The sequence below is a fragment of the Oncorhynchus kisutch genome, linkage group LG1 (assembly GCF_002021735.2).
Source record: "Oncorhynchus kisutch isolate 150728-3 linkage group LG1, Okis_V2, whole genome shotgun sequence".
Classification (NCBI taxonomy): Eukaryota; Metazoa; Chordata; class Actinopteri; order Salmoniformes; family Salmonidae; genus Oncorhynchus; species Oncorhynchus kisutch.
Window position 1 is genome coordinate 66,289,014 of NC_034174.2, and position 26,836 is coordinate 66,315,849.

At 43.8% G+C, this 26,836-nt stretch overlaps 1 protein-coding gene across 5 annotated transcripts; it reads left to right on the plus strand.

Annotated features, from left to right (window-relative positions):
- The first annotated feature begins 5,610 nt into the window (after nucleotides 1-5,610).
- LOC109888999 (multidrug resistance-associated protein 7) lies at nucleotides 5,611-25,513 on the plus strand. Of its 5 annotated transcripts, none has more exons than XR_004210838.1 (22): nucleotides 5,611-5,703; nucleotides 6,703-6,904; nucleotides 7,198-8,575; nucleotides 8,835-9,062; nucleotides 9,338-9,494; nucleotides 9,650-9,813; nucleotides 9,919-9,998; nucleotides 10,112-10,283; nucleotides 10,514-10,612; nucleotides 10,815-11,004; nucleotides 11,110-11,187; nucleotides 11,363-11,548; nucleotides 11,644-11,776; nucleotides 12,059-12,251; nucleotides 12,900-13,243; nucleotides 13,597-13,766; nucleotides 14,458-14,618; nucleotides 14,932-15,165; nucleotides 15,472-15,617; nucleotides 22,014-22,111; nucleotides 24,074-24,186; nucleotides 24,325-25,513. XR_004210838.1 is itself a non-coding variant. In XM_020480144.2 (22 exons), the coding sequence occupies exons 2-22, from the start codon at nucleotides 6,714-6,716 to the stop codon at nucleotides 24,458-24,460; spliced, it is 4,671 nt and encodes a 1,556-aa protein (XP_020335733.1). In that variant the 5' UTR covers nucleotides 5,611-5,703; nucleotides 6,703-6,713; the 3' UTR covers nucleotides 24,461-25,513. The 5 variants fall into 5 exon arrangements, 2 of the variants coding, with proteins under 2 accessions (XP_020335733.1, XP_031686379.1); XM_020480144.2 differs by having other exon boundaries at nucleotides 14,932-15,185; XM_031830519.1 differs by lacking the exon at nucleotides 5,611-5,703 and adding an exon at nucleotides 6,478-6,503 and having other exon boundaries at nucleotides 14,932-15,185.
- The last annotated feature ends 1,323 nt before the right edge of the window (nucleotides 25,514-26,836 follow it).

The window sequence follows — 26,836 nt, forward strand, 5'->3', positions numbered from 1 at the left end:
GATTTACACAACATGCCTACCACTTTGAAGATGCAACAGAAAACTTGAGTGTGCATAACTATTCACCCCCCAAAGTCAATACTTTGTAGAGCTACCTTTTGCAGCAATTACAGCTGCAAGTCTACTGGGGTATGTCTCTATAAGCTTGGCACATCTAGCCACTGGGATTTTGACCCATTCTTCAAGGCAAAACTGCTCCAGCTCCTTCAAGTTGAATGGATTCCGCTGGTGTACATCAATCTTTAAGTCATACCACAGATTCTCAATTGGATAGATGTCTGGGCTTTGACTAGGCCATTCCAAGACATTTAAATGTTTCCCCTTAAACCACTTGAGTGTTGCTTTAGCAGTATGCTTAGGGTCATTGTCCTGATGGAAGGTAAACCTTCGTCCCAGTCTTAAATCTCTGGAAGACTGAAACAGGTTTCCCTCAAGAATTTCCCTGTATTTAGCACCATCCATCATTCCTTAAATTCTGACCCATTTCCCAGTCCTGCTGATGAAAAACATCTCCACAGCATAATGCTGGGATGGTGTTCTCGGGGTGGTGAGAGGTGTTGGGTTTGTGCCAGACATAGCGTTTTCTTTGATGGCCAAAAATCTAAATATTAGTCTCATCATACCAGAGTACCTTCTTCCATATGTTTGGGGAGTCTCCCACATGCCTTATGGCGAACACCAAACGTGTTTGCTTATTATTTTCTTAAAGCATTTTTTTCTGGCCAATCTTCTGTAAAGCCCAGCTCTGTGGAGTGTACTGCTTAAAATGGCCCTATGGACAGATACTCCAATCTCCGCTGTGGAGCTTTTCAGCTCCTTCAGGGTTATCTTTGGTCTCTTTGTTGCCTCTCTGATTAATGCCCCTCCTTGCCTGGTCCGTGAGTTTAGGTGGGCGGCCCTCTCTTGGCAGGTTTGTTGTGGTGCCATATTCTTTCCATTTTTTTATGGATTTAACGGTGCTCCGTGGGATGTTCAAAGTTGCTGATATTTTTGTTTAAACCCAACTCTGATCTGTACTTCTCCACAACTTTGTCCCTGACCTGTTTGGAGAGCTCCTTGGTCTTCATGGTGCCGCTTGCTTGGTGGTGCACCTTGCTTAGTGGTGTTGCAGACTCTGGGACCTTTCAGAACAGAACCGAGATCATGTGACAGATTATGTGACACTTCGATTGCACACAGGTGGACTTTATTTAACTAATTATGTGACTTAAGGTAATTGGTTGCACCAGATCTTATTTAGGGGCTTCAAAGTAAAGGGGCTGAATACATATGCACACACCACTTTTGTTTTCTATTTTTGGGAATTTTTTGAAACAGGTAATTTTTTCATTTCACTTCACCAGTTTGGACTATTTTGTGTATGTCCATTACATGAAATCCAAATAAAAATCCATTTAAATTACAGGTTGTAATGCAACAAAATAGGAAAAACGCCAAGGGGGATGAATACTTTTGCAAGGCACTGTACGTTTGGCACCATGAGTAAGATTAAAAAATATTTTAAAAATATTTTAAAAACTTGTGGCCATGAAGGACCCAGCGGTCATCTCCACCATTCCCAATTATATCTGTGAGGGAATCTTGATGGTGTACAAGTGACACCTATCCGCTTCAAGTCCGCAGCCCAAGGCGTCCAATAGCTAAGAGCTGCGAAGAGGCTTTGCAGAGGAAGTTCTTTACAGTTGCCCTACCTGAAGACCTAAAGAAGGACATTTTCCATTAGTGCAGCTCTCAGGTTGGGAAACGGGCACTGTCCCAGAAGGTGTTTCCTCCTCAGGAGGAATTCCCTCCTTTGACTGACAGCGACAAGTTAGAATACATCCACCGTGTAACTCTGCCTCACTCCTTCGTCAGAGATGTGGTTTGGATCCGTCCCAAATATTTTGTTGGGGATGACTATGAAGAGGTTGTAACATCAGAGACCAACTTCAAAGGAATGTGGAAAGACTCCACAAGATCAGGCTCAGGAGGATGCAGAGAGGGACAAACCAAAGGTGACAAATCTTGATATTGTTCCTGTTATTATTGACAGGAAAGTGTGTTCCAGGATTCATGCACATTCAAGCACTATTACCAATGTAATAACATCCCACTTTGCAATGATATGGTCCAGCACATACATATCCACGTTCAGAATGAGGCATTGAAATACCAAAACCAAAGAGTATTTTTTTTATTTCACCTTTATTTAACCAGGTAGGCTAGTTGAGAACAAGTTCTCATTTGCAACTGCGACCTGGCCAAGATAAAGCATAGCAATTCGACACATACAACAACACAGAGTTACACATGGAGTAAACAAAACATACAGTCAATAATACAGTAGAAAATAGAAAACAAAAAGTCTATATACAGTGAGTGCAAATGAGGTAAGATAAGGGAGTTAATTAAGGCAACAAATATGCCATGGTGGCGAAGTTATTACAATATAGCAATTAAACACTGGAATGGTAGATGTGCAGAAGATGAATATGCAAGTAGAGATACTGGGGTGAAAAGGAGCAAGATAAATAAATAAATACAGTAAGGGGATGAGGTATATAGCCCATCTGTAAACAGCCCATCTATGTACAGGTGCAGTGATCTGTGAGATGCTCTGACAGCTGGCGCTTAAAGCTAGTGAGGGAGATATGAGTGTCCAGCTTCAGTGATTTTTGCAGTTCGTTCCAGTCATTGGCAGCAGAGAACTGGAAGGAAAGGCAACCAAAGTAGGAATTGCCTTTGGGGGTGACCAGTGAGATATACCTGATGGAGCGAGTGCTACGAGTGGGTGCTGCTATGGTGACCAGTGAGCTGAGATAAGGCAGGGCTTTACCTAGCAGAGACTTGTAGATAACCTGTAGCCAGTGGGTTTGGCGACGAGTATGAAGCGAGGGCCAACCAACGAGAGAGTACAGGTCGCAGTGGTGGGTAGTGTATGGGGCTTTGGGGACAAAACGGATGTCACTGTGATAGACTGCATCCAATTTGTTGAGTAGAGTGTTGGAGGCACTGTATAGTCTTAGGCACTGAAGTAACTCAACAATGAGCCAGACAATATGGCCAAATTCTTAGAAGACATTAAACTCTACATTAGGAAGGAATACTTCAAGACCTTCTGTCAATGTGCAAGATGTAAATCCCAGCTGTATCCAGACAGACGATCTCTGCTGGTATGCAACATTGCGGTCAGTGAGATCATGGCTTACCTGAGGTCTACCTTGACCTTCGCCAAGGACACCAAGAAGGGTGATGACCGGCCATACTGCATCAACATCCCGGTCAAGAGAGAGACTAGCACCCTGGATGATACAGGTAGAACACTGTTACTGTTGGTGTGGTACATTCAGAATCAGGCCTAGTCTCTTGTAAATTACTTGTATTCCACAATGTTTTTTCATTCACAATTTCACAACAATATCCAATGTTGAGGACACAGCTACTTTTTTTATGTGATCAAATATTTTTTATTTAGTCATAATAATTGTCAGCAAATAAGAATACATACATACAAAATGAAGTTACATCCCCTTGAGTACGCAGCTGTTAACATGTTGGGCAATAACAATGCACTTCTGTTCTAACAGTTCCTATGTTGTCACTTTACCATTTACCCCAGATAAAAACCAAGATGGACCTACATATCGAGAAAGCAAGTGCTGGGAAAAACTCCTCACCCCAGTTGAGAAGGTAAGCTACACTGTATTCTGTGTTGTCTCATTGATAATATCAGTCAATTTGAATGTTGTCTGTCCCATACTGAGCTGCAGCCAATGCCATCCTTCTCTCTTTCATGTTGACAAAACAGTCTATCACTCTGTCAAACAGTACATGCTTTTATTTTTGGTTGTCCTATGCTACCTGGCTAAAATGCTTGCTCGCTAGCCTTACGTCCTTTCATGGGCAACGTTAGCTAGCTAACATTAGCCTTCACCATCTAGCTACATATTGAACGTCCATCCTCTCAGGCCAAGGGCACAATGTATGACTTAATGGTTGGATCAGAATCGCTTTTATAATCATTGGCCAGTACGGAGAATTAAGTAAAACCACAAGTCCAAATACCTATCTCCATCCATGACAAATATAGGAAATGGCAATTTGCATGAAATCACCAAAATGCAACAATTGAAGTTGTTTCTTTAAATGACAGTATGCTCTCAATACAATTTGATAAGAGTGAAGGAAAATCCAAACTGGCATCCATTGACACTTTTTTAGTGCGCCAGGACCATTTACAGTTGAACGCACACAGTTTAATTGGCTATTATTGATTGGCTATTATTTTATATACAATTTTATCAAGGGAGCCCAAATGCTTGCTGGCTTCCCTTGTGTTCAAAGCTATAGCCGTCAACAATGGTTTACTCTTTTGGACCAGACAGCATCAGATAGATGGCCTACACATACTGTACAGCGGCAGAGGGGCGCTGTTTCGGTCGTGTGGATGCTTTCTCAGTGGAGATACTGCATATTCAGCCTCTTGCGAATTAAAGGGAAATTATGAAACACAGAGAGATGAAAGATTAATTATTTTATGTTTTTTTTCTTGGTAATTGTTTTGGGAAAGACTGGCTTCCCTTGGCATTCATGAATACACACCACTGCCTGCTCACGAGCTCTGTTTGTTCACAGGAACTCTGACCCCTCTTCTGGCTGGAGCTGGCTCCCAAGAAAAACAAGTGTTGTGGCTGGTTCTGCGGTTTGTTTGGCCGTGAGAAGAAACCTGGGGCGCAATGCTGGAACAAGGAGATGCGCAGGTTTGGAATTGTGTATGTTAGAGTTGCCATCGAATCAGACTTATTGACACACACACACATCTACAGAGACACAGATAATACAGCATAGCCTACCTCAAACCAAACACAATGCAGAGCTTGTCCAATAATATGTCTTATTTTCAATGTAGGCCTTCATAGTATTGATAGCCTGTGACTCTGTCTGTCACCAAATAATATTCTGTTCACCTGCAGTTTACTTACATTTAAAAATAAATGCATTTTATTATTTGTAAACTATTCAACTTTGTGATTATATATTTATATTTTAAAGACATACATACATACATACATACATACATACATACATACATACATACATACATACATACATACATACATACCTACATACCTACCTACCTACCTACCTACCTACCTACCTACCTGTCTTTTATAGGACTTTTCTTACTGATATTTCTGATACGGAATAAAAAAAACATTCCATATAGAGAAGCATCCTGTGTCTTTTATGCTCAATGTAACTAATAACCATACATTGTTTTATTGTTCTATTTATGGTGTAGCCTGAAAAATCTAAGTGTTTTAATATGTTGTGACTTTATTGTTTATTGTTTACTCCATGTGTAACTCTGTGTTGTTGTCTGTTCACACTGCTATGCTTTATCTTGGCCAGGTCGCAGTTGTAAATGAGAACTTGTTCTCAACTAGCCAACCTGGTTAAATAAAGGTGAAATAAAAATATATAATAATAAAAAAAATGTTGTTACATGAGTTAATTTTTTGGGCGAAAATATGTTTTTAATTTGGATTTCTAATCTAGAAAGTTATTGTAACTTTCATTCCAATCTTTATACATTTTGTATACAATTGCGAACGCACCCTACGCTTTGGAGAAAAATATCTGTCTCGTCACCGGAAGTTGTCACACTGCTGATGCTCCGCCACCAAACGCTACATTCTCCCATAAATCCAAAGCTGTGAACAGGTATTTAACTTTATATTGACAATTGTGTTATCCCAAGTTGCAGAGAGAGTCTTGCCATATATACGCTTTATATCATGCAAAAGGCAATGTTTAATTAACTTGACGAACAATAACACACGCTGCTGTTGAGGGATTTGCTAGCCAGTCTCGTCCCAATGTTTACACATTTTCCCCCCAAGCAAGTGTGGCTGACCAGTAGAATATGACAGCTAGCTAGCTAAACCATGTGCAACTGAATCATAGAGGGCTTCAAATGAGTTGACAGTAGACTGCTTATTGAGAGACCAACACATTTCTTAAAACAAATAATTTAGCTATATATGTAGTGTAACTATAGCTAGGTAGTACAGAACTGTGCTGTAGTCCTCTTGCTCAGTTGTGCATTGGGGCCTCCCACTCTTTCTATTCTGGTTAGAGACAGTTTGAGCTGTTCTGTGAAGGGAGTAGTACACAGCGTTGTACGAGATCTTCAGTTTCTTGGCAATGTCTCACATAGAATAGCCTTCATTTCTCAGAGCAAGAATAGACCGAGTTTCAGAAGAAAGTTATTTGTTTCTGGATATTTTGAGCCTGTAATCAAACCCACAAATGCTGATGCGCCAGATACTCAACTACTCTAAAGAAGGCCAGTATATTGCTTCTTTAATCAGTACAACAGTTTTCAGCTGTGCTAAAATAATTGCCAAAGGGTTTTCTAATGATCAATTAGCCTTTTAAAATGATCAACTTGGATTAGCTAACACAACGTGCCAGTGGACACAGGAGTGATGGTTGCTGATAATGGGCCACTATACGCCTATGTATATAAACCATTAAAAATCTGCCGTTTCCAGCTACTAGTTATTTACAACATTAACAACGTCTACAATGTATTTCTGATCAATTTGATATTATTTTAATGGACAAAAAAATGTGCTTTTCTTTCAAAAACAATGACATTTCTAAGTGACCCCAAACTTTTGAACAGTAGTGTAAATTGTGTATATATCTTTTCCCCAGATGCTTGGAGAATGGGGACAGGTGTGGTGGCTGATTTTGGCCCCAGTGAGTTAATCTCTGGCCTGTGCCACACGGACACCCTTGACCCGTTCCCAGTGTGGCGGGATGGAGCCATCAGCCCCTGTTTTAACCAGCTGGTTCTGGGAGCCCTGGCTCACGCTGTGGTGGCCGTCTTCAGTGCCGTCTACCTGAGTGCTCAGAGGTAACTTTAGGTCACAGTCAGGCCGCTCACAAAATCACAAGGCATAGGCTAGAACATTCTGGCCACTATTAATCCTACAGTACATACAGTAGCATGCAATACAGGCCCCCATATTGCACCTAGGTAAAATAAAGATGCATACCTCCAGAACAGTAAGTTCATGTCTAGTTCATGTCTAGTTCATGTCTGTACTGGATCCCATTCTGTAGATCGGCATCTTTATCAGTTATTATATCTAGCCAGGCCATATTTCAGACTGCTCATGTACCATTTTATCCTTTTGCATTACACAGATGCAGTCTCCTCCGGCCCTCTCCCCCGTGTGGCTGGGGCCTCAGGGTGGCCTCGGCCCTACTGGTGGCCCTGCTCTTTGTGGGGGACTTAGTCCTGGTGGCCCTCCTCCACCGGGGGGACATGTACCTGGACGTCCTGGCTGATGGATGTGCCGTTCTAGCCTGGCTGGTCCACTTTGGGGCCCTGCTTGTCCTCCAGAGGTCCATCCATAGAAGAACAAGGGGTCCCTCTATGTTACTACTGCTGGTGCTGTTGCCTATCCCTAACCTGGTGGTCATCCTGCTGGCTTACGCCCGGGATTCCACCTACCTGGACCTGGCGGAGCCCCTTAGAGTAGCACGGCTGGTGCTCGCAGCCACCCGGGGACTCCCTCTCCTGGTCTACCTCCTGGCCTTCGCTGCTCCCTGTGTTGGTGAATGGAGTTACACCTCCATGTCCGTCAATGATGCAGACAGCTCACTCCTCATCCCAGAGAGTTTCTACCAGGACACGGGAGAGATGGTGGCAGAGGATGGCAGTGGCTGCATCTCCCGCCTGCTGTACCTGTGGTTGAACCCTTTGCTGAGGCGTGGGCGGCGTGGGGAGCTGGAGAGGCCATGCGACGTCTATCTCCTTCCCCGGAGACTGCGCACCAGCGTAGTGCGCCGACACTTCCTCCGCTGCTGGGAGGACTGCCAACAGCGGGCAGCAACACAGAGAGGGAAAACTACACCCAGGCCTGCAAGCAGGAGCCTACAGAATGGAACATGGACTTCACCCCTCCAGGAGGAACTATCTGGCATAGCAGTGGAGGAGGTAGGACTGTTAAAAGTGTTGCACAAAGCCTTCGGGCTGCGCTACTACCTGCTTGGTGTGCTGAAGCTAGCAGGCAACATGCTGGGCTTTGCGGGGCCCCTGCTCCTCAGCAGCCTGGTGACCTACATGGAGGAGGAGGGGGCCCCCATCAGCTGGGGGGCCTGGTGTGCCACGGGCCTCTTCTTCAGCACCTTATTCTCCGCCCTCATCCGGAACCTCTTTGTCTTTGAGGTCTCAAAGGTCTCACTCTCGGCGCGCGCCGCCCTCATCTCCTCCATCTATGGCAAAACACTGCGGGTCAACGGCGGTGGCTTGGCAGCGCGGTTCACCCTGGGTGAGGTGGTCAACTTCATGAGCACGGACACGGACCGCGTGGTCAACTTCTTCAACAGTTTCCACGAGATGTGGAGTCTGCCCTTCCAGTTCTCTATTGCCCTCTACCTGCTCTACCTGCAGGTGGGCGTGGCCTTCCTAGGAGGACTGGGTGTGGCTCTGCTGCTGGTGCCGCTCAATAAGGTGCTGGCCTCGAAGATCATGGAGAATAACAAGCAAATGCTCACACATAAGGATAGTCGTGTCAAGGTGAGAAATTCTCTATGGCTTTGGCGATCTTTGACTTTTATCTTAACACACCAACCATAGCAAACATCAATATGGACACTATGTTTATTGTTTAGAGTAGTACTATTAAGTAGTAATAAAGTAGTAATTGCATTATACAACTTCATACATACTATATGGGTTCTTGTAGACCTAGTCCTACAGCTTTTATATTAAAATACTTTGATATCAGATGTGAACTCATTCAATGTTGTCTGTCTGCCCTGTCCTTGCCTTCCAGCTAATGACAGAGGTCCTCTTTGGAATACGAGTCATCAAGTTCTACAACTGGGGGGCCTACTTTGCCCAGAAGATAGCAGATTGTCGGAGGCAAGAGCTGTCCCACCTCAAGGCCATTAAGTACCTGGATGCACTGTGTGTGTACACCTGGGGAGCTCTACCCGTAGTCATATCTATCATCACCTTCGTCACATACGTGCTGCTCGGCCATGAGCTCACTGCAGCCAAGGTAGGCATGTTTCATTTTGTGAAACTAGAGCGCTTCACTTTTAAATGTCAGCAAACTATTTTGCAATCAATCTGTTCCAATGTCCTCACTAGCATACCACCTTGTATGAAGTAATGTTTCGGATAGAACATTCCAAGTGGTGGCTATGCCAGAATGGACATTGGAAGAGACGTATTAACTGTTGAAAGACCTACTAGCTGATACCCAGGAACACAATGAGGATGTGGGTACATGAGACTAATTCGAATAGGGACACTTCCCCTCCTCCATTGCAGGTGTTCACCACTCTGGCTCTAGTGGGCATGCTGATTCTCCCCCTCAACAGCTTCCCCTGGGTCCTCAACGGCACCCTGGAGGCCAAGGTGTCCCTGGACCGCATCCAACGCTTCCTCAAGCTGCCCAACCAGGACCTTGATGCATACTTCAGTCATGGTGGGTGTGTGTGTGAGTGCGCAGCATAAATTAAGTACATTTTGCTTGTACATACATTATTAATTAATACATGTTCAATAACTCTGTCTATGAAAGTGAGATATGCGATTATGTGTATGAATGTTTTTCATTGACTTTGTGGCTCCAACTTACAGTGGCTCCTGAGGACCCCCAGGACACCATTGTGATGAGTCAGGGCACATTCTCATGGCAGGGGCCTGGGGGGCCAGACCACCCCACAGAGGGAGATACAGGCTCTGAGACTGAATCCACCAAAGGAAGTCTGCTGCTCCATAGCCTCAACCTCACCATCACTAAGGTGTGTACCCTGCATCACAAACTATGTAACCTATACAGCGTGTAAATCATGGGGTCTACCACCGAATCACTGCAATGTTGTAATGCTTTTTTTCTTGTCCGTCAGGGATCCCTAGTTGTTGTGGTGGGAAAGGTGGGCTCTGGGAAGAGCTCGTTACTGGCAGCCATCACTGGAGAACTCAACAGGTAGTGCTCATCGCCTCATTTACTAAGTTTACAAAGCTCAAGTAAAGTTGTTTTGTTTGTTTATTTCAGTGACCTTTTTCGATCTATCATTGAGTTATTACTTCCCTCTGTAGGCGTGGAGGTGTTGTATACGTCCAGGGCAGGGAGGATGGTTTTGGTCTAGCCGCTCAGGAGCCATGGATCCAGCATGCAACAGTTCGGGACAACATCCTGTTTGGCAGAGACTACAACAGTTCCTTCTACCAGGCCGTGGTGGAGGCCTGTGCTCTCACAGACGACATCAATGTGAGACTCAGCATCTCTTTTTCTTTTTCACTCTCTTTATTTGTTTCTGTCTCTGCTTCAATCTCTCTTATCCTCACAGACAACCTCAATGCTAGCTTTCTCCCCCATTCCATTTTATTTTGGCCCAGTACAACCCCTAATATATTTGATATATCCAATGAATGTTATAAACACAAATTCCAAACTCGGTGCATATGAAAGTATTTGACTGAATTGTCTTGTTTGTTCAGATTCTGCCTAATGGGGACAGGACCGAGGTGGGAGAGAATGGAGTTAATCTGAGTGGAGGACAGAAAGCTCGCCTGGCCTTGGCCAGAGCTGTTTACATGGTAAGAGTCCTCACCAGATTCCATGGTAACACAACAGTGAATCTCCAACTTGATTTAACAAGCAAGCTTTTACCGGGTTGGGAGTTTGGATAGCAGAAAACATTCAATGATTAGCTTTTTGTACTGAAGGTTTATCTCTCTTTGTCTTTATCTCTCTTGCACACATCTGCATTACTCCCCCTCTCTCTTTTAAACACACAAGGAGAAAGACATTTTCCTCCTGGACGATCCACTGGCAGCAGTAGACACTGACGTGGCCCATCACCTCATGGAGAGATGCATCATGGGAATCCTCAGGAGCAAGACCAGAATCCTTTGCACCCACCGCATAGAGTTTGTGGACAAAGCTGATGTGGTGATTCTCATGGACAATGGAACAATTATTAAAACTGGTAGTGAACTTGGGCCTTATGTTCTTCAATTGATAATGGAATAATGAATTACTTTTCTGTGTTAACACATTTATATGTCTGAATAAACTAATTTGTTTTAAATAGGTACACCTGAAGAGGTCCTTCCCTTGGTAGAAGCAGTGCCCAAGAACCGGAAGAATGACAGTAATGCAAAGGAGAAAGGTAACAGTAGTCATTAATGTCTCTTAGCATTGTGTTTTGGGAATATATTGCTTGCGACACAGTGCTAATATCACTGATGCAGAGGAACGAAGCTCCATTTAATTACTTTCTACATCTTGAATTGAGTGGTTGAGTGGTTGAATTGAGTTTTTATATGCATTCTGACTTGAATCAGATGTTATTGAGCGAGAGGAGGAGCAGGGTCTGTCCAATGAGCTGTTTGCAGAGGTGGAGTCTTCACTCTCAGGGGAGGAGCAGAAGGCTGTGGGCGGGCTGGCCTGGAAGGTTTACCACACCTACTGGAGAGCGGTAGGAGGGGCTTTGGCTGTCTCCATCCTACTGTCCCTACTCCTCATGCAAGGTACAGTGACCACCTGGTGCCTTAATCACATCACACTTCTGTTGCCTTTGCAGGCTTGTGTATGTTTTGTACATTTTGCTGTCTTTGTCCCTCAGCCTCTAAGAATGTGTCTGACTGGTGGCTGTCCCACTGGATCTCTAACCTGAAGAACAATGGTTCCTCCCAGAGTGTTCTAATGCCTGCCTACAGCTCACCACATCTGCTGCTATTCTCTCCTGGAGGACTAATGTAAGTTAGAGGTTGTTACAATGTTAACACTGATACCCTAGATAAGATTCCAATTACTCAGAATGTGCAGTGTGATTCCTCTTATATAATCCACTTATGACTCCACACTGCTTTAAGTCATACTTAGATACATTTATATACAGAGCCTCTACATATTTTAGATTGTGCAGTAAAAGGATGAGGTGTCAAATCCCACAGACATCCATGATGCAGCACACACACATAACAAGATTTATAAAGCAAATGCATATTAAAATGCATGTTTTCTCCCCTTATCTCCAGGCACCCGGTCAGTATTATGGAAACAACACCTTTCGCCAACATAAGCTCAGAGGTGAAGTTCTATCTGACAGTTTACGGTTCCATTGCGGGGGCTAACACGATCTTCACTGCCATCCGAGCCTTCCTCTTCGCCTATGGAGGCATCCGTGCAGCATCGGTTGTCCACAACAGACTGCTGGACACAGTCCTCAAGGTGGGCTTTTTCTGTTAAGTTGACTCCTCGGGAAACTGGTTTAGTCATGGTCATGGTTTCAATCATGCAAAGGCAGTATTTTAAATTTGTAGCATAAAAATCATAAATTTTGAAAACTTCTCAACTCATGCTGTGAGAGCAGTGGATGCTGTTGAGGGGAAGATGGCTCATAGTAATGGCTGGAATGGAGTCCATAGAATGATATCAAACACATCAAAGACGTGGTTGATACCACACCATTGACTCCATTCCAGCCATTATTATGAGCCGTCCTCCCTTCAGCAGCCTCCACTGTGTGAGAGTTGATGCTTTCAAATAATTTACAGTGTACTTGTGTGTCCACACATTTCTAGTGTTGGGTACTGTTTGTAAAAAAAAATATATATATATATATATATATATTAAACATACTTTTTTTGTACTTAAACAAAATGCTTTATTGGATAGAGGAGAGACAGTGGGAAAGCTAGTTTTAGGCTGAAAAGGCTTTGGTCCCATGCTGCAGCGCTATATGTGATCGGGAGGCAGCGGTTTAGACTGCTAGACCACCTTAATCCACGTGTTTGTAATGTTTACTATTTACATTGCCATGATAGAGTACAAACACACCTAACTACCCCTGACCCGCCTCTCTCTATATCACTCCAGGCTACAGTTACCTTCTTTGACACTACACCGCTGGGCCGCATCCTTAACCGCTTCTCCTCCGACCTGTATAGCGTGGACGACACTCTCCCTTTCTTCCTCAACATCCTGCTGGCTAACATCTTCGGCCTACTGGGCATGCTGATAGTGATGAGCTACGGCCTGCCCTGGGTCCTAGTGCCCCTGCTTCCCCTGGGCCTGCTTTACCACTGCACACAGCGCTTCTACCGACACACATCCAGAGACCTAAAGCGTCTGTGCAGCCTCACCCTCTCGCCGGTGTATTCACATTTCTCTGAGACGCTGAGTGGCCTGGGTACCATCCGAGCAAGTTCCAGTGCCTCCAGGTGAGGACGGTAAAGTTAGAATGAGGAATTTATATTTTAGGCCAACCTAGATCTGTGGTTGCCAACTTTGATTTGGCTAGTTGAATCAGGGGTGTTAGCGGTTAGTGCTGAGCTGGCACAAAAGCCTGCTTAACCTGTACCTCTCTAGGACCAGTCCAAGGTCTAAGCCGAAACATGTTTTTTGTGCTGGCTACTACTGTAATATTTGAAAATGTAAAAATAAGTGAATAGGATTTCAGTTTAAATACACAGTTGTCTGCCTGCGGTTACAGCTGAAATATTGCTATCAATGCATGAATTAGGTTAACTTTGAGTGGAAGGAGGTTCATGTTCTCTGTCTGTTGTGGTTCCAGATTCGAGGAGGAGAATGAGCGGCGCCTGGAGCAGAACCAGCGCTGTCTGTTCCTTTGCAACGCCGCCATGCAGTGGCTGGACATCCGCCTGCAGATGATCGGCGTCGTTGTGGTGACGGGCATCGGCGTGATCGCCGTCGTCCAGCACCAGTTCAAATCCATCGACCCAGGTGAGCAGCAAGCTAGCGTGTTAGCATGTGTCCCATAGTCAGCACAGACCTAGCACAACACAGGCCTTGACTCAGATTACACTGTTTATGTCTACTAGTTGTTGAGGCTGGTGTAGAGGAGAATTTAGAAATAGTATCAGTATATGTACACTGAGTGTACAAAACATTAAGAACACCTCTTTCCATGACATCGCCTGAACAGGTGAAAGCTATGATCCCTTATTGATGTTACTTGTTAAATCAACTTCAATCAGTGTAGATGAAGGGGAGGAGACAAGTTAAATGATTTTTAAGCCTTGAGAAAATTGAGACATGGATTGTGTATGTGCCATTCAGAGGGTGACTGGGTAAGACAAAATATTTTGTAGTAGGTGCCAGGCGCACAGTTTGTGTCAAGAACTGCAACACTGCTGGGTTTTTCCACGCGCAACAGTTTCCTGTGTATATCAAGAATGGTCCACCACCCAAAAGACATCCAGCCAACTTGACACAACTGTGGAAAGCATTGGTGTCAACATGGGTCAGCATCCCTGTGGAACACTTTTGACACCTTGTAGAGTCCATTCCCTGACAAATTGAGGCTGTTCTGAGGGCAATATTGTTTTGTATTGAGTATACTCTAGGCATGTCCTGTTTGCTGTGTCTAGGCCTTAATAATGACTGTTTGTCCTATGGGTGTTCTCCCTGCCAGGTCTGGTGGGTCTGTCCCTGTCCTATGCTCTGTCCATCACAGGCCTGCTGTCAAGCCTCATCTTCAGCTTCACCCAGACAGAGTTGCAGCTGGTGAGTGTGGAGCGCACCGAGGAGTACTCCACCACCCTGCCCACTGAGCCACAACACAGCAACCCACAGGTGAGGGCGTGTGTCCTATAGTATACCACTCAGCTGCACCTCATTGAAGAGGTTTCATAATTCATTTTTTTCAATGTCAGAAGTGTACACCACTCTGTAGACCTTTAGAAGGTTATGTGGCAGGTTTTCAGTGGTTGTCTTTATGAGGTGTTGGATAGATGTTATTTCTAAAATTACAAAATTTATTTGTTCAAGTTCTTTGGGCCTTTTAGCCTGGTCAGTTACTTCTTACTGAAGTGGCCACTCAGGGGAATAAAAAACAAGTACATTTGTTAAATGACTGAGGACCCATCTACTTCCGTCTTTACCATAGGTGCCCACCTCGTGGCCGGAGCAGGGTTGGGTGGAGTTCCGTGGGGCCGTGCTGTCCTACAGAGAGGGGCTGCCCAACGCCCTGGACGGGGTGAGCCTGGTGGTCCGGCCTGGGGAGAAGGTGGGGGTGGTGGGCCGGACGGGCTCAGGAAAGTCCACCCTGTTCCTGGCCCTCTTCCGCATGGTGGAGCTGAACCAGGGTCAGATCTTACTGGACGGAGTGGACACCAGACAGGTGGGACTGGCCCAGCTCAGGTGACAGGATTAAGAGATGATGTTGATGAATATGGTGGTGATATGATTATAATGGATTTGAATGTTTTTTTGTACTTTTCCAACTGCTATCCAAGTAGACATTATTGTGTACTTGGATGGTGATCTGTGCATCTGTAATAAAAGCCCTTTATAGGTGACGACATTCATCGTGCACATCTGCATATTTTTAACTATAAGAAATCTGTGTTCCTTCCTTCATTCATTCATGAATCTAGAGTAGTTGACAGATCAATCTTTCACACTGTATTTGTGGCTCCCCCTGCAGGTCCAAACTGGCCATTATCCCCCAGGACCCATTCCTGTTCAGCGGGACAGTGAGGGAGAACCTGGACCCATGTGGATGTCACCCTGACCCCCGGCTACTGGAGGTCCTGGAACACTGTCACCTCAGCCCTGTCATCAACCGCATTGGTGAGAAAGCGGGAGGGTGGGAGAGTATTGAGGACAATAGAGGAGGGAGATTGTGATGGTGATAGAAGGGAGATGGATGATGAAAAAGCATGCAAATGAAAGGGTGATATAGCGGATAAGAAATAGGAGGAGGAGTTGAATTAAACAGACAAACAGAATGAGAGACCAATGGAGAGGAGGGGTATCAAACATGGGTGAAAATAAGCCGTCCTGGTAAACCGTTGCCCATTGCAATAATTATAAGGAAATGCCAAGAAAACTATATGCAATGACACCATTATTTAACATTACCGCTTGTCAGCTGCATGAAAATGAGCGAGTTTATTTAAAATTGGTCCACGTGCTGTGGTTCGAAGAGAACACAAAAATGTTGCGAAGGCGGAGATAAGTGACAGATGCGCACGTACAGCATTGGATGCATCAATTCAGGCTACAAGAGTAGTGGGCCTAATGACAATCGCTGAATGTCATTACACTTTTAGTTTTTTTGTAACAGATTTGTCTTTCCATTCAGAAAATTGCGGGTGCACAGAATGCTGGAATTATTTTGTGAGTGGACAAACATGCGTGGGTTGCTAAAAGGAGTGCCTTTTGAAGTGATTGTTTCACAATCAAGTGAACTTCATGACTGGTTGTTTTTATGCCACATTAAAAGTTAATACATGATAAAAGTTATGACACGGCGATCATATGACATTAATAGCGATTCTATATGTAATATATCCATCTATATGTCATTCTATGATTAGACTAGGGCTGTTAGTGACCATATTACCGCCACACCGGCAGTCACGAGTCATGACCGCAGTCAAATTCCGCGTGACCGTTTAGTCATGGTAACTAGGCTTCTCCAAGCTCTGATGCTGCTGATGGTCATTAGTAGCCTACCAAACTTGCTAACCGCCTGGTACTCAGCACTCTAGTGTCCTTCTAATCACTCTGACAGCAATGCAAATGTAATCAGAAATCAAATCAAACACTTCATGAGCTCATGTTGCGCAACATTTCTATAGGATATGAAATTGTGGGAGAGAACAGTGTTTTGATGGCCTCTATTAAAAAGAGCAGGATCCCATCAGCTTTCTATAAGCTAGGCTTCCCTAATATTAAACACATTGCTTTGCTTTAAAACAGAAGTATAGCCTCCCTTGCTGGCATTAAAATGAATCATGGGAAACGTTTCCTTCATTTGCTATTTAAGTGCATAGATTCAAGCAGACCACCATAGTCCCTGTGCCCAAGGAAGCGAAGGTAACCTGCCTAAAGGATTACCACCCCGTGGCACTCACGTCAGTAGCCATGAAGTGCTTTGAAAGGGTGGTCATGGTTCACATCGACAGCATCCTCCCGGACACCCTAGACCCAGTCCAATTCTCATACCGCCCCAACAGATCCATAGATGACGCAATCTCAATCGCACTCCACACTGACCTTTCTCACCTGGACAAAAGGAACACCTATGTGAGAATGCTGTTCATTGACTACATCTCAGTGTTCAACACCATAGTGTCCACGAAGCTCATCACTAAGATAAGGACTCTGGGACTAAACACCTCCCTCTGCAACTGGATCCGGCACTCCCTGACGGGCCGCCCCCAGGTGGTAAGAGTAGGCAACAATACGTCTGCCACGCTGATCCTTAACACTGGGGCCCCCCAGGTGTGTGTACTTAGTCCCCTCCTGTATTCCCTGTTCAGGGAGGATCTTGTCAATGATCTCAAGGCAACTGGGACCATAGTCACCAAGAAAACAATCGGTAACACACTACGCCGTGAAGGACTGAAATCCTGCAGCGCCCGCAAGGTCCCCCTGCTCAAGAAAGCACATATACAGTGGGGCAAAAAAGTATTTAGTCAGCCACCAATTGTGCAAGTTCTCCCACTTAAAAATATGAGAGGCCTGTAATTTATCATAGGTATACTTCAACTATGACAGACAAAATGAGAAGAAAAATCCAGAAAATCACATTGTAGGATTTTTATTGAATTTATTTGCAAATGATGGTGGAAAATAAGTATTTGGTCAATAACAAAAGTTTATCTCAATACTTTGTTATATACCCTTTGTTGGCAATGACAGAGGTCAAATGTTTTCTGTAAGTCTTCACACACTGTTGCTGGTATTTTGGCCCATTCCTCCATGCAGATCTCCTCTAGGGCAGTGATGTTTTGAGGCTGCTGGGCAACACGGACTTTCAACTCCCTCCAAAGATTTTCTATGGGGTTGAGATCTGGAGACTGGCTAGACCACTCCAGGACCTTGAAATGCTTCTTACGAAGCCACTCCTTCGTTGCTCGGGCGGTGTGTTTGGGATCATTGTCATGCTGAAAGACCCAGCCACGTTTCATCTTCAATGCCCTTGCTGATGGAAGGAGGTTTTCACTCAATCCCACTATACATGGCCCCATTCATTCTTTCCTTTACACCGATCAGTCGTCCTGGTCCCTTTGCAGAAAAACAGCTCCAAAGCATGATGTTACCACCCCCATGCTTCACAGTAGGTATGGTGTTCTTTGGATGCAACTCAGCATTCTTTGTCCTCCAAACACGACGAGTTGAGTTTTTACCAAAAAGTTATATTATGGTTTCGTCTGACCATATGACATTCTCCCAATCTTCTTCTGGATCATCCAAATGTTCTCTAGCAAACTTCAGACGGGCCTGGACATGTACTGGCTTAAGCAGGGGGACACGTCTGGTACTACAGGATTTGAGTCCCTGGCAGCGTAGTGTGTTACTGATGGTAGGCTTTGTTACTTTGGTCCCAGCTCTCTGCAGGTCATTCACTAGGTCCCCCTGTGTGGTTCTGGGATTTTTGCTCACAGTTCTTGTGATCATTTTGACCCCACGGGGTGAGATCTTGCGTGGAGCCCCAGATCAAGGGAGATTATCAGTGGTCTTGTATGTCTTCCATTTCCTAATAATTGCTCCCACAGTTGATTTCTGCAAACCAAGATGCTTACCTATTGCAGATTCAGTCTTCCCAGCCTGGTGCAGGTCTACAATTTTGTTTCTGGTGTCCTTTGACAGCTCTTTGGTCTTGGCCATAGTGGAGTTTGGAGTGTGACTGTTTGAGGTTGTGGACAGGTGTCTTTTATACTGATAACAAGTTCAAACAGGTGCCATTAATACAGGTAACGAGTGGAGGACAGAGGAGCCTCTAAAAGAAGAAGTTACAGGTCTGTGAGAGCCAGAAATCTTGCTTGTTTGTAGGTGACCAAATAGTTATTTTCCACCACAATTTGCAAATTAATTAATAAAAAATCCTACAATGTGATTTTCAGGATTTTTTCCCCTAATTTTGTCTGTCATAGTGTACCTTGAAGTGTACCTATAATGAAAATTAGAGGCCTCATCTTTTTAAGTGGGAGAACTTGCACAATTGGTGGCTGACTAAATACTTTTTTGCCCCGCAGTACATGCCCGTCTGAAGTTTGCCAATGAATATCTGAATGATTCAGAGGACAACTGGGTGAAAGTGTTGTGGTCAGATGAGACCAAAATATAGCTCTTTGGCATCAACTCAACTCGCTGTGTTTGGAGGAGGAGGAATGCTGCCTATGACCCCAAGAACACCATCCCCACCGTCAAACATGGAAGTGGAAACATTATGCTTTGGGGGTGTTTTTCTGTTAAGGGGACAGGACAACTTCACCGCATCAAAGGGACAGTGGACGGGGCCATATATCATCAAATCTTGGGTGAGAACCTCCTTCCCTCAGCCAGGGCATTGAAAATGGGTCGTGAATGGGTATTCCAGCATGACAATGACCCAAAATACACGGCCAAGGCAACAAAGGCGTGGCTCAAGAAGAAGCACATTAATCTCCTGGAGTGGCCTAGCCAGTCTCCAGACCTTAATCCCATAGAAAGTCTGTGGAGGGAGCTGAAGGTTCGAGTTGCCAAACGTCAGCCTCAAAACCTTAATGACTTGGAGAAGATCTGCAAAGAGGAGTGGGACAAATTCCCTCCTGAGATGTGTGCAAACCTGGTGGCCAATTACAAGAAACGTCTGACCTCTGATTGCCAACAAGTACTAAGTCATGTTTTGCAGAGGGGTCAAATACTTATTTCCCTCATTAAAATGCAAATCAATTTATAACATTTTTGACATGCGTTTTTCTGGATGTATTTGTTATTCTGTCTCTCACTGTTCAAATAAACCAACCATTAAAATTATAGACGGATAATTTCTTTGTCAGTGGGCAAACGTACAAAATAAGCAGGGGATCAAATACTTTTTTCCCTCACTGTACATTTAAACTTCACAATTCCTGACATTTAAATCCAAGTAAAAATTCCCTATCTTAGGTCAGTTAGGATCACCACTTTATTTTAAGAATGTGAACTGTCAGAATAATAATAGTGATTTATTTCAGATTTTATTTCTTTCATCACATTCCCAGTGGGTCAGAAGTTTACTTACACTCAATTAGTATTAGGTAGCATTGCCTTTAAATTGTTTAACTTGGGTCAAATGTTACGGGTAGCCTTCCACAAGCTTCCCACAATATGTTGGGTAAATTGTGTCCCATTCCTCCTGACAGTGCTGGTGTAACTGAGTCAGGTTGGTTGGCCTCCTTGCTCGCATATACTTTTTCAGTTCTGCCCACACATTTTCTAAAGGATTGAGGTCAGGGCTTTGTGATGGCCACTCCAATACCTTGACTTTGTTGTCCTTAAGCCATTTTCCACAAATTTGGAAGTATGCTTGGTCATTGTCCATTTGGAAGACCCATTTGCAAACAAGCTTTAACTTGATGTCTTGAGATGTTTCTTCAATATATCCACATAATTTTCCTCCCTCATGACGCCATCTATTTTGTGAAGTGCACCAGTCCCTCCTGCAGCAAAGCACCCCCACAACATGATGCTGCCACCCCCGTGTGCCACGGTTGGGATGGTGTTCTTCGGCTTGCAAGCCTCCCCCTTTTTCCTCCAAACATAACAATGGTCATTATGGCCAAACAGTTCTATTTTTGTTTCATCAGATCAGAGGACATTTCTCCAAAAAGCCTGCTCTTGTTTCCCCATGTGCAGTTGCAAACCGTAGTCTGGCTTTTGTATGGCGGTTTTGGAGCAGTGACTTCTTCCTTGCTGAGCGGCCTTTCAGGTTATGTCGCTCTAGGACTCGTTTTACTGTGGATAAAGATACTTTTGTACCTCTTTCCTCCAGCATCTTCACATGGTCCTTTTGATGTCATTCTGGGATTGATTTGCACTTTTTGCACCAAAGTACGTTCATCTCTAGGAGACAGAATGCGTCTCCTTCCTGAGCGGTATGACGACTGCAAGGTCCCATGGTGTTTATACTTGCGTGATATTGTTTGTACAGATGAACGTGGTACCTTCAGGCGTTTGGAAATTGCTCCAAGGATGAACCAGACTTGTGGAGGTCTACAATTATTTTTCTCAGGTCTTGGCTGACTTCTTTTGATTTTCCCATGATGTCAAGCAAAGAGGCAGTGAGTTGGAAGGTAGGCCTTGAAATACATCCACAGGTACACCTCCAATTGACTCAAATAATGTCAATTAGCCTATCAGAAGCTTCTAAAGCCATGACATAATTTTCTGGAATTTTCCAAGCTGTTTAAAGGCACAGTCAATTTAGTGTTTGTAAACTTCTGACACACTGGAATTGTGATACAGTGAAATAATCTGTCTGTTAACAATTGTTGGACAAATTACTTGTGTCATCCACAAAGTAGATGTTCTAACCGTCTTGCCAAACCTATAGCTTGTTCACAAGAAATTTGTGGAGTGGTGGAAAAACAAGTTCCGACTTCCGACTTCAACTGTATGTATTCTTTTTTAATTGTATTCTTCACACTATAAAATAATGCCACTGAATTCTAAGCAAATCTTGTCTGCTAATTGAAATAGTGTCGCCCACAGCCATATGGCAAAGCCAGATCAGGGCCTAACATAACGACGACTCAATATGCGTTTCTGTTCTTCTGAAATAGACTGCATTTTCTTCATATCATGTTTCTTTAGACCTGTCTAAAATAAATAATGGATTTATTGTGATGGTGTAGGTTATATTACATAGGTTTATTAGACTTTTTAAAATGTAGAGGTTCCAAAGGTCTGCATCCGTGTGGAAGCCAGGAGATGCCAAATGTGTTTGTTAATTAACGGTCAATTACCGTGAGACCGGCAGTTATTTGCTTTACAATCACAAAATGTCATGACCGCCACAGACCTAGATTAGACCCATAAAAAAACACAGCATGTCTAGTACCTGTAAGACATTAATTCTACTTTCACGTTTGGTATCAAACCAAGTGAGAGTGAAAGAACAAGGAAGGAAGGAAGAGAGTGACGGTAGTAATTAGTTCATGTTTGTCTGTAAGAGTTCGGTCAGGTGTCCTCACTAACATCTGTGTATCTTAGGTGGTCTTGGTGCTGAGGTGGGAGAGCGGGGCAAGTCTCTCTCTTTGGGACAGAGACAGCTGCTGTGTCTGGCCAGGGCTCTGCTGACTGAAGCTAATGTAAGAACCAGCCCACACCATCCATCCATATCGATTTACTAACATGGCTTTGAATTCATCCATCCATACCAAGTACTATCATGGCTTTGAATTCAACCATCCATATCAATTACTAGACAATCAGCTGGGCTAGACAATCTGGACACTCTCTTCCTAAAATTATCTGCCGCCATTGTTGCAACCCCTATTACTAGTCTGTTCAACCTCTCTTTTTGTATCGTCAGAGATTCCTAAAGATTGGAAAGCTGCCGCGGTCATCCCCCTCTTCAAAGGGGGTGACACTCTAGACCCAAACTGTTACAGACCTATATCCATCCTGCCCTGCCTTTCCAATGTCTTCGAAAGCCAAGTTAACAAATAGATCACTGACCATTTTGAATCCCACAGTACCTTCTCCGCTGTGCAATCCGGTTTCCGAGCTGGTCACGGGTGCACCTCAGCCACGCTAAACGATATCATAACTGACATCAATAAAAGACAGTACTGTGCAGCCGTCTTCATCGACCTGGCCAAGGCTTTCGACTCTGTCAATCACCATATTCTTATCGGCAGATTCAACGGCCTTGGTTTCTCAAATGACTGCCTCGCCTGGTTCACCAACTACTTCTCAGATAGAGTTCAGTGTGTCAAATCGTAGGGCCTGTTGTCCAGATCTCTGGCAGTCTCTATGGGGGTACCACAGGGTTCAATTCTTGGGCCAACTCTTTTCTCTGTATATATCAATGATGTTGCTCTTGCTGCAGGTGATTCCTTGATCCACCTCTATGCAGACGACACCATTCTGTATACATCTGGCCCTTCTTTGGACACTGTCAACAAATCTCCAAACGAGCTTCAATGCCATACAACACTCCTTCCGTGGCCTCCAACTGCTCTTAAACGCTAGTAAAACTAAATGCATGCTCTTCAACCGATCGCTGCCTGCACCCGCCCGCCCGAATATGTGGACAACTAAAAATACCTAGGTGTCTGGCTAGACTGTAAACTCTCCTTCCAGACTCATTAAGCATCTCCAATCCCAAATTAAATCTAGAATCGGCTTCCTATTTCGCAACAAAGCCTCCTTCTCTCACGCTGCCAAACACACCCTCGTAAAACTGACTATCCTACCAATGCTCGACTTCGGCGATGTCATTTACAAAATAGTCTCCAACACTCTACTCAGTAAACTGAATGCAGTCTATCACAGTGCCATCTGTTTTGTCACCAAAGCCCCATATATCACCCACCATTGCGACCTGTATGCTCTCGTCGGCTGGCCCTCGCTACATATTCGTCGCCAGACCCACTGGCTCCAGGTCATCTATAAGTTTTTGCTAGGTAAAGCTCCGCCTTATCTTAGCTCACTGGTCACGATAACAACACCCACCCAGAGCACGCGCTCCAGCAGGTATCTCACTGGTCATCCCCAAAGCCAGCACTTCCTTTGGCCACCTTTCCTTCCAGGTCTCTGCTGCCAATGACTGGAACGAATTACAAAAATTGCTGAAGTTGGAGACTTCTCCCTCACTAACTTTAAGCATCAGCTATCTGAGCAGCTCACTGATCGCTGCAGCTGTACACAGCCCATCTGTAAATAGCCCATCCAACTACCTCCCTCATCCCCTTATTGTTTTTATTGACTTTTTTGCTCTTTTGCACACCAGTATTTCTACTTGCACATCTATCACTCCAGTGTTAATTTGCTCAAATGTAATTACTTCGCTACTATGGCCTATTTATTGCCTTACCTCCTTACTCCATTTGCAGACAATGTATATAGATTTTCTATTGTTATTGACTGTACTTTTGTTTATTCCATGTGTAACTCCGTGTTGTTCTTTTGTCGCACTGCTTTGCTTTATCTTGGCCAGGTCGCAGTTGTAAATGAGAACTTGTTCTCAGCTGGCCTACCTCGTTAAATAAAGGTGAAATAAAAAACTAACATGGCTTTATTTCTCAACCATTGTTTCCTCTCTATAGATACTGTGTATTGACGAAGCTACAGCCAGCGTTGACCAAAAGACTGACAAACTGCTACAACAGACAATCAGAGAGACATTTCAAGACAAGACCGTCCTCACCATTGCCCATAGGTAAATTACTCGAAGAACACAACTTTACATAATAATCTTAAGTGCTTTAGTAGACATTTAAACCGAATTATACATAACTTAAGTTTTCATGGTATATTTTATAACGTAATTTGACACCTTGATTTTCTCTGTCAACAGGATCAACACCATCTTGGACTCCGACAGGGTGCTGGTGATGCATTCTGGGAAGGTGGTGGAGTTTGACACCCCTGCTGATCTGTGTCAAAGAGATGACTCTATTTTCTGCAAGCTGGTTGGTGGGAGGGGAGAGTAAGAAGAGAAGCTATCAGAGGACTAAAGACAATGGGAAATGTCAATGGGGATCTCTCTCTCTCTGTTTCCTCACAGGAGGCCAGTGGTGGTTGGACTCGGTGGACCAACCAGCCACCTGTTCAATGGAGGTGGTAGAAGTTGGCCCTATAATAATTACTGGTCCAGGGTCATAATAATAAAAAATTTCATCCCCATAATCGTTAAGGTTAGGATTTAGTGTAGGGTGATCTGATCCTAGATCTGTGGTTAAGGGCTGAGACTTCTGCCTTGAGGCCCACTGACTGACATTTGACCTCTGAGAGCAAGGTCTGAATAGTCCAACCCAAGTGAGATTATTATTTAACTACATTTTAGGAAGCCGGGTTCATTTTCTAACCTGGGCATTGTGGAATTTCTCTGCTTTTTATTCAGCAAACACGTTAATGTGGTATAAAGAACTGATGTGTCAGTAGCACAGAAGGAATGAAGGATCATAGAATAAGTACTGTAATTGCTTTTGTGTTGAAGGGAGTAATTTATAGAGCTATAATGGATTTATTTTGACTGAAGTTTTTTTCCTAGAGTAAGTCAGTCATTCACATTTCAGCATCGTCAATTATTTATGAATGTCTGAGATTCCTCTTGCACCTGGTCTGTTGGCAGTATGACCTTTATAGCTAGACAGAGTGCACAATAATGGACATACTTCACATAGATAAAATATATGTTTACACACTGTTTGATCTATGGACGTGTTGCAGATGAATAGACTGAGATAAATGAAGACATTTTAAAGTTACTCTTTTTCTATTTGTTTACCATTCACACAGAGAACATTTGTTTGGAAGTTCCTCACAATATTGTTACATCTGATTTCAAGCCATTCTGTAGTAGAACTACTGCATATCAGTCATTTGAGAATGTTTCTGTTTTGTAATACACTGTAAGAGAGAACATCTCAGGGAGAATCGCCTTTACATACAGCGTTTTCACTTGAGGTCAGTACTCTCATGTACAGTAATATGAAGGTGTAACATGTTCAAAATAAAATGGCTCTACTGCTTGAAGTTCATTATGATAATCGTCATAATTAGTCATTAGTTATATTTCTGTTTTACACATCCGATGTTATCGTTTTGTTGAGTTTGGGTTGATCAGAATGTCAGTACGATTACATAATTGTCATTAACGATAATTGGAAGGAGGAGGAGCCCCACCTTAAAGGTATGGTTACATACCGGTAGTAAGAATGTTGTCTCATAACTCAGTTCTATTCAAGTGTTAATCTCTCAATCATGCCACACCTTCATTGTTGTGCCTTCTAATTACCATGAGTCATGAATGAATGCCTAGCTGCCCCTCCCTTGAAACAAGACAACTCTTTGGCACACCTCTGCATTTTTGTTATATCAACAGACAAATATTTTTTTCCACCTGTCTTGGTGTGTTGATGGAGAAAAACAGAGCACTCTCCATCTCACAGTTCCAGTCTTGAGAGGCCAGTTTTCCATGATCACCCTGCCTACCTGGACTGGAGAATGTGTGTGACAGTTTGTGGCTGGGAAGGGATGCCGAAGATGGAACCAGTTTGTCTGCTTTGGGGAGGGTATGTTTTCGCTGACTGAGGCATGGGGAAGGTATGCTGAAGGTGGAACCAGTTTTTCTGCTTTGGGGAGGGTATGCTTTCACTGAGTGAGGCACAGGGTAGGCACTCCTACAGGAGTACGGAACACCATGGACTGCTAATACTCAACTTTCTCACATCGGTGGTAAAACTCCTAGGGGCTGAGTAACTACAAACTACATGGTCAAAACAACCCAATGGAGCCTAAGGTAAGATTTTGATTGACTGTCAATTTACATTTAGAAACTTTTGCTGAAGTACTCCATCCAGACTATATGGTGCCAGGTTCTATTGCTAGTGTTTACAAAGTTCACAATGATGTCATTTGTAAGGGTCACTTGTACAACTGAATGCATCTTCTGCATTTAACCCAACCCCTCTGAATCAGGGAGGGGCAGGGGGCTGCCATAATTGACATCCACAGCACCCGGGGAACAGTGGGTTAACAGCCTTGCTCAGTGGCAGAACAACAGATGTTTACCTTCTCAGCTCGGGGATTTGATCCAGCAAACTTTCAATTACAACCATTCTCCAACACTCTTGTCAGCTCAGGGATTCAATCCAGCAACCTTTTGGTTACTGGCCCAACGCTCTATGTCAAGTTTGCAACAGTATGTGCAGGTTTGTAATGCAAATGTCTACAGTAACTATTGGCAATGATGATGTTTAAAAAAAGAATCATAATAAAATTGTTTTTTTATTGAATATTTCGATACACACAATATACTTGCAGTGAAGCCGCTCAACAACTACATCATACCAGTCATCCAACAG